The following is a 12,057-nucleotide window of genomic DNA, read 5'->3' as shown; positions in this document are numbered from 1 at the left end:
CAGAGCCTGTCTTGAGGGTCAGAAGCATTGCTGGTGTGAGGATGAGAGGTGATTCCGGGTCCGATGACACTGGGATGAGCGGCCTGGCATTCATGATTGCAGCTACCTCGGCCATGAGTGTAGTCAGAACCTCATGTGTTAAACGAGACCTCTTCTGGTCCAGCAACATGCACTCCAAAATACGGCGGGCGATGCCAATCATACGTTACCACGCTCCACCCATGTGAGATGCGTGGGGCGGGTTAAACACCCAGGTGCAGCTCTGTGTACTTAGGTACTTCTCCATGCTGTTGAAGCCTGGATTCGTCTTGTCCATCTCCAGCTCACGGGAGGCGCCAACGAAATTGGTCTTTGCTTTCCCAAAGACGAAGCCAACCTCTGTCTCTTCCTGTTGGCTTGTCACCTTGATGTACGCTACGGCTGCGATTGCGTTAACTGATGCGTCAGCAAAGACACAGAGTTCTCTTCTTAGTGCCCCTGCAGTGGAGAAGGACGTATAAGGGCGTGGTATTTGGAGCCCCTCTAGGTCTTGTGACTCTTTCCATCTGGTCCACTCAATCTCCATGTCTTTGGGTAGAGGCGAGTCCCAATCTTCTGCTTGTGTGGTGAGTTCTCTGAGTATCAGTCTTCCGTGAACCGTGATGGGTGCGAGGAACCCTAAAGGGTCATAGAGGCTATTCACTGTCGAGAGTACCCCTCTGCGGGTGAACGGCTTCTTGTCATCTTCAATCTGAAACGTGAAGGTGTCGTTGCGCATGTTCCAGAACAATCCAAGGCTACGTTGGATAGGCAAGTTATCGACGAAGAGATCTAGGCTGTTGACATCGTTGGAACGATCTTTGGATGGGAATGCTTCGATGACGGCAAGCCGATTTGACGCAATTTTGTGCAGTCTGAGGTTAGAAGCTGCAAGCATCTTCTGTGCTTGCCCAAGGACACTGATGGCTTCTTCCTCGGTGCTAAAGGACTTTAAAGCATCGTCAACATAGAACTCACGGTCGATGAATCTTTTTGCGTCGCTGCCATAGTCGGCCTCTGCTTCCTTAGCTGCCCGTTGCAAACCGTACGCGGCAACGGCAGGTGAAGGGCTGTTCCCAAATAGGTGGACTCGCATCCTGTAGTCCACAATATAAGGCCCCGTGCCCACGACAACGGTAACGACAGATAAACGTAGAACATTTCGACAGATGTGCCTATCGTGCACACGGCGACGGCGTTTTTAGGAGTTGAAAACGGAGAAAACGCAAACGCCCCTCAAAGTGGAGATCTTGAAAACGTTCCAGTCTCTCGTCGCCGTAGGAACAGTTCAAAACGCAGAAGTGCGTTTTTTGCACAGGTTTTTTTTTTGCACAGGCATCTGGAAGTGACGTTCTAGCGCCAAATTTGAGCCTGCCCTTTGATAAACATGGATGAACGTGTAGCAGTAGCCGCGTTGAATGGTATGCATGCAGGCCAACAAATGGCGAGACTCTTTACCGAGAGTCATTTAGACCATAGGAGACGATACCAACGGATATTGGACATTATTGACGCACCGGAGGAGGAGACACGACGAAGTGAGAGACGAGTGTGGACGAGGCCAGGGAGAAGCTCCGAGTGGTGGGAGAACTTCGTTAATGATGTGGTGGACGAGCAAGCGTGGTACGAAAATTTCCGCATGACCAAAGACTCCCTTTATGCCCTGACTGACCTACTTCGTCCTCACATCGAGGGTCAATCGACTAATATGCGACAGCCAGTGCTGCCTCTGAAGAAGGTGGCATGTACACTGTACTATCTTAGCGATGAGGGGCGCCTCCGCAAAACAGCAAATTCATTTGGTCTGGGGAGATCTACGGTGTCGAGGATCGTACGAGACACGTGCCGTGCAATTACGGTTCATCTCGGACCCAAATATATAAAGCTGCCATTCACTGTCCCGGATACTGAGGAGCTAGTGGCTGGGTTCCTAGAAGACCATGGGATGCCCCAGTGTCTAGGAGCAGTAGACGGGACACACATCGATATCAAACAGCCGCCTGTGAACGCCACTGACTACATAAACAGGAAGAGAAGATACTCGCTGAACGTCCAAGCTGTATGTGACCATAAGTACAGGTAAGGCTACAGGCAGTTTATCACTCCAAAGACATCAGCTATACACCACCATCACTCAATTGGGCACAGAGCAGTCTGTCCCATCCAATAGCCTTGTAACAAAAAAAATTAACAGAATGTAGCCAATATAGCCCAATATACATGTAGTCTATATTAATAAGCCTACAGTACCATATTGACACAACATTTAGCTATATTTACACACCCATTCATTAATCTATTTTTGTTAGAAATGTACATGTTGTGGGGGTTTTCTCTTTTAAAAAAACCTTAAAGTCATGATGCTTCATTTGTGTTGCAGATTCATGGATGTGGTGGTGAAATGGCCAGGTAGTGTGCATGATGCCCGGATGTTCGCCAACTCGAAAGTCAACAGTTTTTTGAAGACTGGGAAGATTCCCTCACTGGAGAAGCAGATAGTGGAGGATGAGGAAGCCATCCCCATCTTCCTGTTGGGAGACCCGGCCTATCCCCTCCTGCCATACCTGATGAAGGAATATGCAAATGGAGGCGCAACCCCTTCTGAGCAGTACTTTGGCCTCTCCCTATGCAAGGCTCGTATGGTCATAGAGTGTGCATTCGGTCGCCTCAAGGCCAGGTTCGCCTGCCTGAAGCGACAAATGGACATAAATCTCAGTGACCTGCCTACTGTGATTTATGCCTGTTTTGTCCTCAACAACTACTGTGAGGCTTGCCACGAGACCGTGAATCACCATGCACAAGAGGAAGCCGTGCAAATGGATCGGGACCAGCAACCTCCCACACAGAGGAACAATTATACCACAGACTGCAACGAGGCAGGTGGAAAGCGGGTGAGGAGAGTCCTCACCAAGTATCTGGACCCATAATATGTTCTTTTAAAATCAGCTTGTTTGCCAGTAAAACAGTTACTGGTGACACCTGTGTTTATGTTTATGCACATTATTTTTTTGGTGTTGATATTGTTTTGTGATCAGTCTACCAGAACTTGTGATGTGTTGTGTTCATGACTTTATGTACTCGTTCTCAGTAATTACAACAGGTAATGAATAAAACCCTTTTTTGTCAAAATAACCTGCATTAATTTACTAAGATTATGATTACTATGTTTAGTGGTTCTGCAATATGACAACTGTTTAAACGTCATATCTCCTATGATTTCAGTTGTAACACTTTCTGTGTAACTACATAGAATTAGCAGACATGATGACAAATGAGGACAACAAGGGGGAGCATTCTGTTGGTAACTGATTGTCCAGTAGATGTTCGTGACCTGTCAAAATGAGGTGTGTAAGACTTTTCTCAATAACACATGCAAATCAGGGGGGAAATCAAGTATTTTATCTTGTTGAAACATAAATACAGAAAACATAAATCCCCCAAAAAATGTATATAGTGCAAATGACAGTTTTACTAAGGTGCAACGCAACATAAAAAACCCTTTTATGTCAAATATTCAGGACAAAGTGCATGTGAACATCATGCAAAGACAGCCATAAACCAAATATACAGTAACACTGTACAAAAATAGAAATATAAAGTACACTCGAAAATCGGCCTGCATAGCCACATGAGGTAGCATCAACGGCAACAACGTTGAACAAGTCATTTGACAGTATGTAAGCACGGCTAGGCTACTTACAATGAAAGAAGATCAACCTGGTCTTCTTCATCAGTGCTTTCTGAAAGCAGCTGGTCTGTGTAGGAGGCGGCCCTGGGTGGTTGTGGTAAGTATTGGTGAGAGGAGGGCATGGGTGATTCTGGTGTCATGAATGGGTGGGAGGGGGGCACATATGTGCTTAAGGAGGCCATGGGTGAGGTGTGCGAGTGAGGTGAGGTGTGCGAGTGAGGTGAGGTGTGCGAGTGAGGTGAGGTGTGCGAGTGAGGTGAGGTGTGCGAGTGAGGTGAGGTGTGCGAGGTGGCCATGTATCGTGTCTGTGTACATGGTGCTGGTGGTGCCGTGTCTGACTGGCATGAGGCTCTAGCTGGTTCTGGTGGTGGCATGTATGGGTTATAGGAGGGCATGTGTGGTTCTTGTGGTATGTATTGGTGGGAGGAGGGCATGGCAGGTGGTAAGTAGCTTGAGGAGGCCATGGGCTGTAGGTATGTGGGCGCGTTGTGTGAGAAAGCCATGTTTGGTCTGTATGAGGGTGAGGTGAAATGTCTCACAAGAGTTTCAAAAGACTGGCTCATCCTGGTTTGGGCAGTCACTAATGCATCCATTCTGGAACTGTGTTCCCTTTCCGAATTCTCCATGATGTCGGCAATCCTCTTTTTAATTTGGAGGGCTTCATGGTGTTCATCGCTCCGCACTTTCTTCTGAAGCCTGCTTGTCTTGTAGCTGTTGAGTTTGGCCTACAAAATAACAGACCAAAGCAAACATTAGTGGACTTATAATAGTGCATCTGTCCTTGTCCTGTACAACATGCATGCACAATCCACCTTCGTGACAATATTACAGGTCTTGTATAGGTCTTGTATGCAGGTCTTGTTGTAGGTCTTGTATGCAATTTCGGTTGTGTGCAAAAGATTGTCTTTAGGCCCACTGCAGCAATGCTGTAGGCGTTTGCGCGCTCTCTCTCTGTGTGTGTGTGTGTGTGTGTGTGTGTGTGTGTGTGTGTGTGTGTGTGTGTGTGTGTGTGTGTGTGTGTGTGTGTGTGTGTGTGTGTGTGTGGGCTATGTGTGTGTGTGTGTGTGTGTGTGTGTGTGTGTGTGTGTTAACGCGATTTCAAATATTGTGCCATTGTCAGTTACAGACCAATAGGGATACCAACTTCAGTGGGCTACACTTCACTTGAATTGTGTCAAAACGGTAGGACTGGAACATTGTGACATCCAAACCATTTCAACATCCAAACAATAACGAGTGTAATTGTGCATCTGGCAAGCACAACTGTCCTTTGTAATTCGTGTAAACAATATTTTTTACTCACTGTCATTATAAAAAAAAAACACACACACACACACCCGGAACAGGACAGGTGCCCCTTACATTGCCATGATGTTTGGGGCTAACACTAGCGTCAAACACATAGTTTTACCTGAAGTAAGTGTCTCCTCCTCGAAAGAGTTTCTCCGCCCGGCTCCGAAGATGAGCTGTCCTCCTGCACCGATTCTTCTGCTTCTGCTAGTTCTACACCGCCCAGCTCTGCTGCCCCATCATTTACGTCTGCCGTTTCGAGGCCATGCTCTACTGTTGTGGAGGCAGGGGTGGTACCCCAAATTTCATCACATAGCTCGAAAAACAAAGACACCACCCTCCCGTGCCCACTACGGCTCTGGGTGTCCACAGCATGCCTATATTTTATGCGCACGGCTTTAATTTTGGTTGCAACATGACCTTTGCTAACCTGGTCCTTAGCATGAGGGTACTTTGGGTCGTTTAGTGGGTAGTTCTCCATGAACGACTCCCATATTTCAGTATATTTGTTTTGGACACTCTCCCAATCAACATTATCCACTGCCTTCCTGGCTTTGTAGTTTAAAGTTGTGTTTAGCAGCAACTGGACCTCCTCATCTGTCCAAACAAAGTTTGAACTAGGCGTACTGTTATTGCCGCCGCGCTTCGCCATTTTCTTCTAACTGACGCGGAGGAAGTAGCCACAAAACAGGCATTTGGTATTGTTGCTACTGCCACCTACGTCCGGGGCGTGCTTACTTCATCGGCAAACTGCGAGTATTATGAGTTTTATACGTTTTCCCTGTTCCCATGGATAGACAGATATCCACCCCCAAAACGCTCGTGAGAACGCAGATAAACGCAGATAAATTGTGGAGGGGAAAAACGGACATCTGCGTTTTTGCTTCAGAGCGTTGTCGTGGGCACGTAGCCTAAGAGTTGAGGTCGTTGTTCCTATACCACAGGAAGCGGAGAAAGTCCCGGTGGTCCTCCTGTACGACAAAGCAGTGGAACATGTGCTCGATGTCAGCAGTGATCGCTACTTGTTCCTTCCTGAACCTCATGAGAATGCCTAGTAGGCTATTATTAAGGTGGGGGCCAGTGAGCAAAACATCGCTGAGCGATACTCCTCCACACGATGCGCTGCTGTCGAAGATCTTATCTGGCTTCCTGGGATGATACACGCCGAACAGGGGCAGGTACCAGCTCTCCTGTTCAGGTTTTGTAGGCAGGGCAACCTCTGCATGCGCTCTCTTAAGCATCTTCTCCATAAACTCTGGGAAGTGGGCTTTCATCTGCGGCCGTTTTTCCAGTGAGCGGTGGAGTGATACAATACGGTCGAGAGCCTGTTTCCTGTTGTTGGGCAGCCGCTGCCTTGGCGATCGAAAAGGTAAAGGTGCAACCCAACTTTTGGAGCTGTCCTGGTGGCACTCAGCGTCCATTATCTGAAGAAACTTCAAATCTTCTATGGATGGAGCAAGTCTGTGGTCGTCAGGAGTACGTGCAAAGATGGTTTGTCCCAGGCTGCCTCGAATGAATGTCGCTGAGCCATACGTGGGGTTTAATGCCAGATGTTTAGGTGCTTGACTGAACGTCTCTTTGACCGTGATCTTGTTGTTGCATGGTTGGAGATGGCTTGTGCGACCGTTCTCTAAGATGGCTGTTTTGTAGCTTCTCGCCTCCAGTGGTCTGTGAGCGCCTCCAAGGCAAACTTCACCGATGACGACCCATCCTAGGTCAAGCCTTTGAGCGAACGGTGCATTTCCTGGGCCGCTTATCTGCTCTCGAACCTTGTGAACCTGCAAGATGTCCCTGCCCAATAGGAGGAGTATCTTGGCATCTGGATCAGGAGATGGTATTTTGCCAGCTATACGTTTCAGGTGAGCATGGTGGTATGCTGCATCCGGGGTAGGGATCTCAGCACGGACGTTAGGGATTTGGTTGCACTCGAGGAGTGTGGGCAGAGGAATGCTCAGTTGCTTGTCCACTGGCTCGATAGTGTAACCACTGGCTCTCCTCCCTGCTATCTCAGTACATCCCGCACAAGTCTTGAGTGTGTATGAGTAGGAGCATCCGGAGATCTCAAAGACATCGAAGAACTCAGACCGAGCGAGGGACCGATTACTCTGTTCGTCCAGCATGGCATACATCCGCTTGGAGGCCTCTCTGCATCCATTTGGAAAAACACTAACAAGGCAGATCTTGGCACATGCTCTGGCGCTTAGACCTTCCCCGCATACTTGTGTGCATGTCGACTTGACCTCCTGGTCATCCGCTTTGTCCTCCTCCCCGCTGTCCTTTGAAGTGGGAGGGAACGACTTAGATCTCCAGGTAGGTTGGTTGGGGTGTAGTGCAGTCACATGAGCAGTGCTCTCACACTGTGTACATTTTATCTCAGCAGTGCAGTTCCTTGCGAGATGTTCTGCCGAAGAGCAACAGCGAAAGCAGATGTAGTGTTCTTTCAACAGCTGCTTGCGATCCTCTATGCTCTTTTCACGAAAGCCTCTGCATTTTCTTAGAGGGTGAGGCTTTTGGTGTAGGGGGCAATGTTCTTTTGGGTCAATTCGTTCCCTAGCTCCTTTAGGCTCATACTTGGTTGTTCCTGAGACCTGTGTCTTATGAATATATACAGATGTCTTTGTGGGCCTCTCCCATTTGCTCTTTTTCTCTGTTGGAGCTTGCATGAAGAGGTTAAAGCCTGGGTCTGCATGAGCCTTTGCCTCTGTGTAGATGAAGTCTACCAGTACAAAGAAAGGTGGGAAGCTGACAGAATGTTCACGTTTGTATCTTGTTCCAAAGTATAGCCACTTCTCTTGTAAGTTGTATGGGAGTTTCTCAATAATGGGCTTAATTCCTCTAGAAGTGTCCAAATATGCCAAGCCTGTGAGGAAGCCATCTTCCTTGGTGGCCTGTAGTTCTGACAACAGGTCAGCTAGATCCCGGAGACTCAGTGGATCTTTTGTTGTGACCTTTGGAAAGTTTTCCAGTTTGTTGAACAGAGCCTGTTCGACGACCTCTGGTGAGCCAAATAGTTCCTCGAGACGCTGGAGTGGAGTGCGGAGACTGCTTGAAGCTTTGTTGTACTGGTGCCCCGCTTGTCTGGGGAGCCTGAGGAGAGTGGTGAGGTGTGATGGCAGAGGAAGCAGCAGCTTGAGTTTGGCTTTCTTTGAGTGTGTGGAGTGTTGGAGGAGCGTTGTTACCTTCTATTGGGCCTGATGGCCTAATGTTGTATAGGCTGTCTTGCTCTGACACGTAGGTGGCTGTGCGCTGGTGATTGATAAACTGGGGGTCCCTGTCACTACCCTCACTGCGTACTTCAAAGCCCATGTCTAATAAACCAGCCATGAGAGTATTCGCCTCTGCTATGGCGGCTCACACAAACTCAGCACTGCTCGATAGGTTAGTGTAAACATATACTCACAGACGTTGCTTTAGCGAAGAGGGAGAAAGAATAGCTGTGTAACGGAAGAACTGAAGACGGCACGGCTCACACAACCGTAGCTAATCACTGCATTGAGAAATCTCCCAGCATGCACTACGTCTGAGTTGCTATGGTAACCAAAGTAAACAAATGACTGAACAGAGTTTCTAACAAAAAACGACAAGGTCATAACACCACCTCTTTTTTTGAGAAGAGTAATTGCAGAATGTGAACTACCCATCACTCCTTTAAGGCTTTTTGTCAAAGATTGTTTGTATCCATTTAACTTTGTGTTGCCTTTTCTTTTGGTAGAGGTAGATAAAAGCCAGTTTGAGAAAATAAAGACGGGGAGCGGCACACAGCGAGCAGGCCAGTAGCTCCAGGCAAAACTCAACAGAACAGCAAAGAACTACTGTAGCTGATTGAACCTGTGACCCAGAATACTCCCTTTAGCTGCATGAGAGCGTAAAGATGGATTCTTTGTTCCCCTTTTCTTCCAAACACAAATCTCATATCAGTTTGCATATCAGAAGCCTGCGTTATCATAAAGTACAGCTTTTCTTCAGGGCCTGGGACACTGAGCAACACTTTTTTCATGGACTTTAAAGCCAGAGTAGCGTGAAACAGATGCTTTCCAAGTGTCTTCTGAGGTTTTGTGTGATTAAAAGAGCTTTAGCGTGTGCTGAGTGATCATAGAAGTAGCCTTTTGACTGGAAAGTAGCTACGTTTAAATCTGAGGGCTAAAGGATTTTTGGAAATTCATTACAAAAAATGTGATCTTTGTTTCTTTGTATTTGCATGCACCATATACCAAAGCAAGTTCCTCGTATGTTTAAACCCACTTTGTAATGAAACCCATTCTGATTCTGATTCCGAAAGACATAAATGAATAATAAATTGCTCTATTAATGAAATGATGGGTGTTAAACTAGCAATCAAATATGCCAAATTTGTCCTGGGTGCTTTTGGTCAAAAATATTATTCCTCTTGTTCTGGTCCTTACACAACTAGTTTCTTTAACAAAGTAGGGCTGGAAATTAAATACTTTACTCACATGTTAGCACTACAACAAGACTGTGTTTTGCAGAAAGAGAATAGGAGAATGTAGTTTCTTAAAGAGCGTTATGATCAATTAAGATCCAAATGCAGTGTTGTGATGCAGGTCCAATGTGGATTCAGTATTATTAGTTTTAAGAATTAAAAAAACAACAGCTGTTTTTGCGGATCATATATCTACAGCCAGATGCTTCGGAGCAGAGGAGGTGGAGGCTCACAGTGTTTGCTCACCAGTTGTATTCCCCAGACTGAAGCCCTTTCCAGATGGCATTATTCATAGGAGAGGGATCGGTAATTTGATTTCACGTTATGCACAATCAGTCATTTCAGTCAGTCATCAAAGAAGGTTTAATAATTAAATAAAGCAAAGGAGTTCAATTAGGGAGCTAATTTCTCATGAGTTTTCCCTCTTTGTATTTATCCATTGTGAGTTTATGCCATCTTCTTTCCACTCTCCCCAATGTAATATCCTGCTCTTTTCTCAACTCTAATCTCCATTGCTGTCAATCCCCAAAACCTCTTTGACAAATTCCCTACTCTGAAAAAATGAATTGTGTTTTAATGGAATAGGGTTGGTAGTCATTTTGAAAAAGCAGATAGGAAGTTTATAAAAAGCCGCCTTGATGCACCACAAAGTGGCACAAAGAAATTAATCTGTATAAGCAACATGTTGTATTCTACAATGTCAGTGAGCTGAAATGATGAATAACTTTACAGATTTGAATCATACTGCACATAGAATAAAGCTCAGCAGCCACTGTTTTGTTACATCACGATGATCTCCATGACTTTCACAGCCTTTTAATACACTTTGAATAAGGAAGTAATGCACAGTGGATCAATGGGACATTCAGTAATGGAAACTCCACTGCTAAAAGCTACTGATTCATTCAGTGATAACGTTGATTCAGTCGTCAATTTGGGCTTCCAGATTCAATGTTAAGGTTTTTCTTGTATTTATACTGGAAGCCATCGATTCATTCTCCTAAATATCTGCATATCACCATTCCTCTTTTGTGGATTTTCTAATAAAACCTGATCATGATAAAGCACTAATCAGATGTAATCATCATCAGTAAAAAAAAAAAAAAGCTGTTTTTTAGTATTAATGCAATTTGGTGCATTCTGGCCCTCATTTTTATCCCGGGTGAATGTGCCACATTATCTATGAAAAGTGATTACTTTGGCGCACCTTTAAGTAAATACGACTGGATATTGAAGAAATGTTAATAATACATGAACACATCCAGCTCATAACAACTATAATTTATATTGGCACCACATAAATACAGCATTATTTTCCATCAATGGCACTTCTTTCTCTTCACCAGCATCACAGTGCCTGCCCTCAAAGACAGACACTGTTCCAAATGTATGTCTCTCAACTTGATCTCTGGTAATCCAGGAAGAATGAAAAGAGCAAAGGAAAAACACTGAATGTACTATACACTATCATACACAAGCCATATAAACACTGGTATCGCATGTCACAAGTTGTGTTGTGATAAAGATGCCAGGTGTGCATTTCTGTAATTGCCGTAAACACCATATGTTGTTCCGTGAAGGATCAAAATACACAAGGAGATCAGAGCTAGCATGGAGCTGTAGGTGATCGCAGCTACAGAGAAACACTGACATATTTACTCTGGACTTGATAGAAAAAGTGGTGTCCTCAGGAAATCAAGTCACATCAGCAGACCCCCACAGGTGGTTGAAGCAAGTCATCAATTAGTGCATGTTATTCTTATTAGCTGCTTTCATGCTGTCCATCAGTTAAGCACCTGTTTGCTGAGGGAGATATAAGTATGAGCTTTATAATCATAATATAGACAGACAAAACAGATGTATATGTCAGATAGTGGCATCAGTTAAGAAAATGCTTAAATGTGTCTTTCTGGAGGGCAGTCACAAATAACATATGGGTTCATTAAATATATGTTTTTTTAGAGTGATGAGAATGGAGCATCATATGGTTTAATGGGAGAGGAGCATACAAGACTTTTGCTTTCTACGTTCAGAGGTTCTAAGAGGCAACATATTACGCTACCCCTTCTGTACAAAACCTAGTGATTAAGGAAAATAATTATGTGCAATTCAACAGCTGTCAGCCCAATGATTTAACTTCCTTTCAATATGGGAAATTAGACAGACTATTCATGGAAGTATAGAACATAATTTGCAGCCTGATTGGCACAGCTGAATACAGGGTATTTAGTGACATAACGTAAATGCCACCTGTGTGCCAGGACCAGTTTTTTTGGTGAAATAGCTCCTAAGACCTATGAGTACTGACAAGAGCTTATGTCAGGGTACAGCACAGAGAGGAACCACAGGCTGCATATATTTGTCAGGTATCGCCATGTACTGAACTAACCCAGATACACCGTTTGTAATGACAAGATTTCCGATTGTCTTTTGAGAACAACTGTTGTTTGCTTCACATTTTCCGGCTTGCGCTATCATGGCCCTGACCAATGAAAACAAAGATGTTGTCGATTACACACAGATGGATCCAAATACCTTCTGTGCCCACACAATTATGCCAATTCAATCACACCACCATTCATCACAATTGTACAGCTGAGCTAGCCAAGATGCTTAAAAT

The 12,057-nt window shown here is 45.2% G+C and overlaps 2 protein-coding genes across 2 annotated transcripts; one reads left to right on the top strand and one right to left on the bottom strand.

The window, feature by feature from the left end:
- Positions 1-1,139: 1,139 nt before the first annotated feature.
- Positions 1,140-3,141, top strand: LOC134871625 (putative nuclease HARBI1). Its single transcript, XM_063894413.1, has 2 exons — positions 1,140-2,097; positions 2,399-3,141. The coding sequence occupies exons 1-2, from the start codon at positions 1,406-1,408 to the stop codon at positions 2,943-2,945; spliced, it is 1,239 nt and encodes a 412-aa protein (XP_063750483.1). The 5' UTR covers positions 1,140-1,405; the 3' UTR covers positions 2,946-3,141.
- Positions 1,141-5,903, bottom strand: LOC134871624 (uncharacterized). The gene is made up of 2 exons (XM_063894412.1): positions 5,118-5,903; positions 1,141-4,431 (listed from the first exon to the last, which is right to left on the bottom strand). The coding sequence occupies exons 1-2, from the start codon at positions 5,646-5,648 to the stop codon at positions 3,715-3,717; spliced, it is 1,248 nt and encodes a 415-aa protein (XP_063750482.1). The 5' UTR covers positions 5,649-5,903; the 3' UTR covers positions 1,141-3,714.
- Positions 5,904-12,057: the final 6,154 nt, after the last annotated feature.

This window comes from Eleginops maclovinus, chromosome 11 (genome assembly GCF_036324505.1).
Source record: "Eleginops maclovinus isolate JMC-PN-2008 ecotype Puerto Natales chromosome 11, JC_Emac_rtc_rv5, whole genome shotgun sequence".
Taxonomy (NCBI): Eukaryota; Metazoa; Chordata; class Actinopteri; order Perciformes; family Eleginopidae; genus Eleginops; species Eleginops maclovinus.
The sequence above is the reverse complement of the archived record's forward strand: the minus strand, read 5'-3'. Positions and strand labels throughout refer to the sequence as shown.

Excerpts from the sequence above, each read along its gene's own strand:
- LOC134871625 (XM_063894413.1), top strand. The coding sequence starts at position 1,406 with ATGGATGAACGTGTAGCAGTAGCCGCGTTGAATGGTATGCATGCAGGC. Across the intron at positions 2,098-2,398 it reads GTATGTGACCATAAGTACAG|ATTCATGGATGTGGTGGTGA; the intron begins GTAAGGCTACAG and ends TTTGTGTTGCAG.
- LOC134871624 (XM_063894412.1), bottom strand. The coding sequence starts at position 5,648 with ATGGCGAAGCGCGGCGGCAATAACAGTACGCCTAGTTCAAACTTTGTT. Across the intron at positions 4,432-5,117 it reads GGAGGAGACACTTACTTCAG|GCCAAACTCAACAGCTACAA; the intron begins GTAAAACTATGT and ends GTTATTTTGTAG.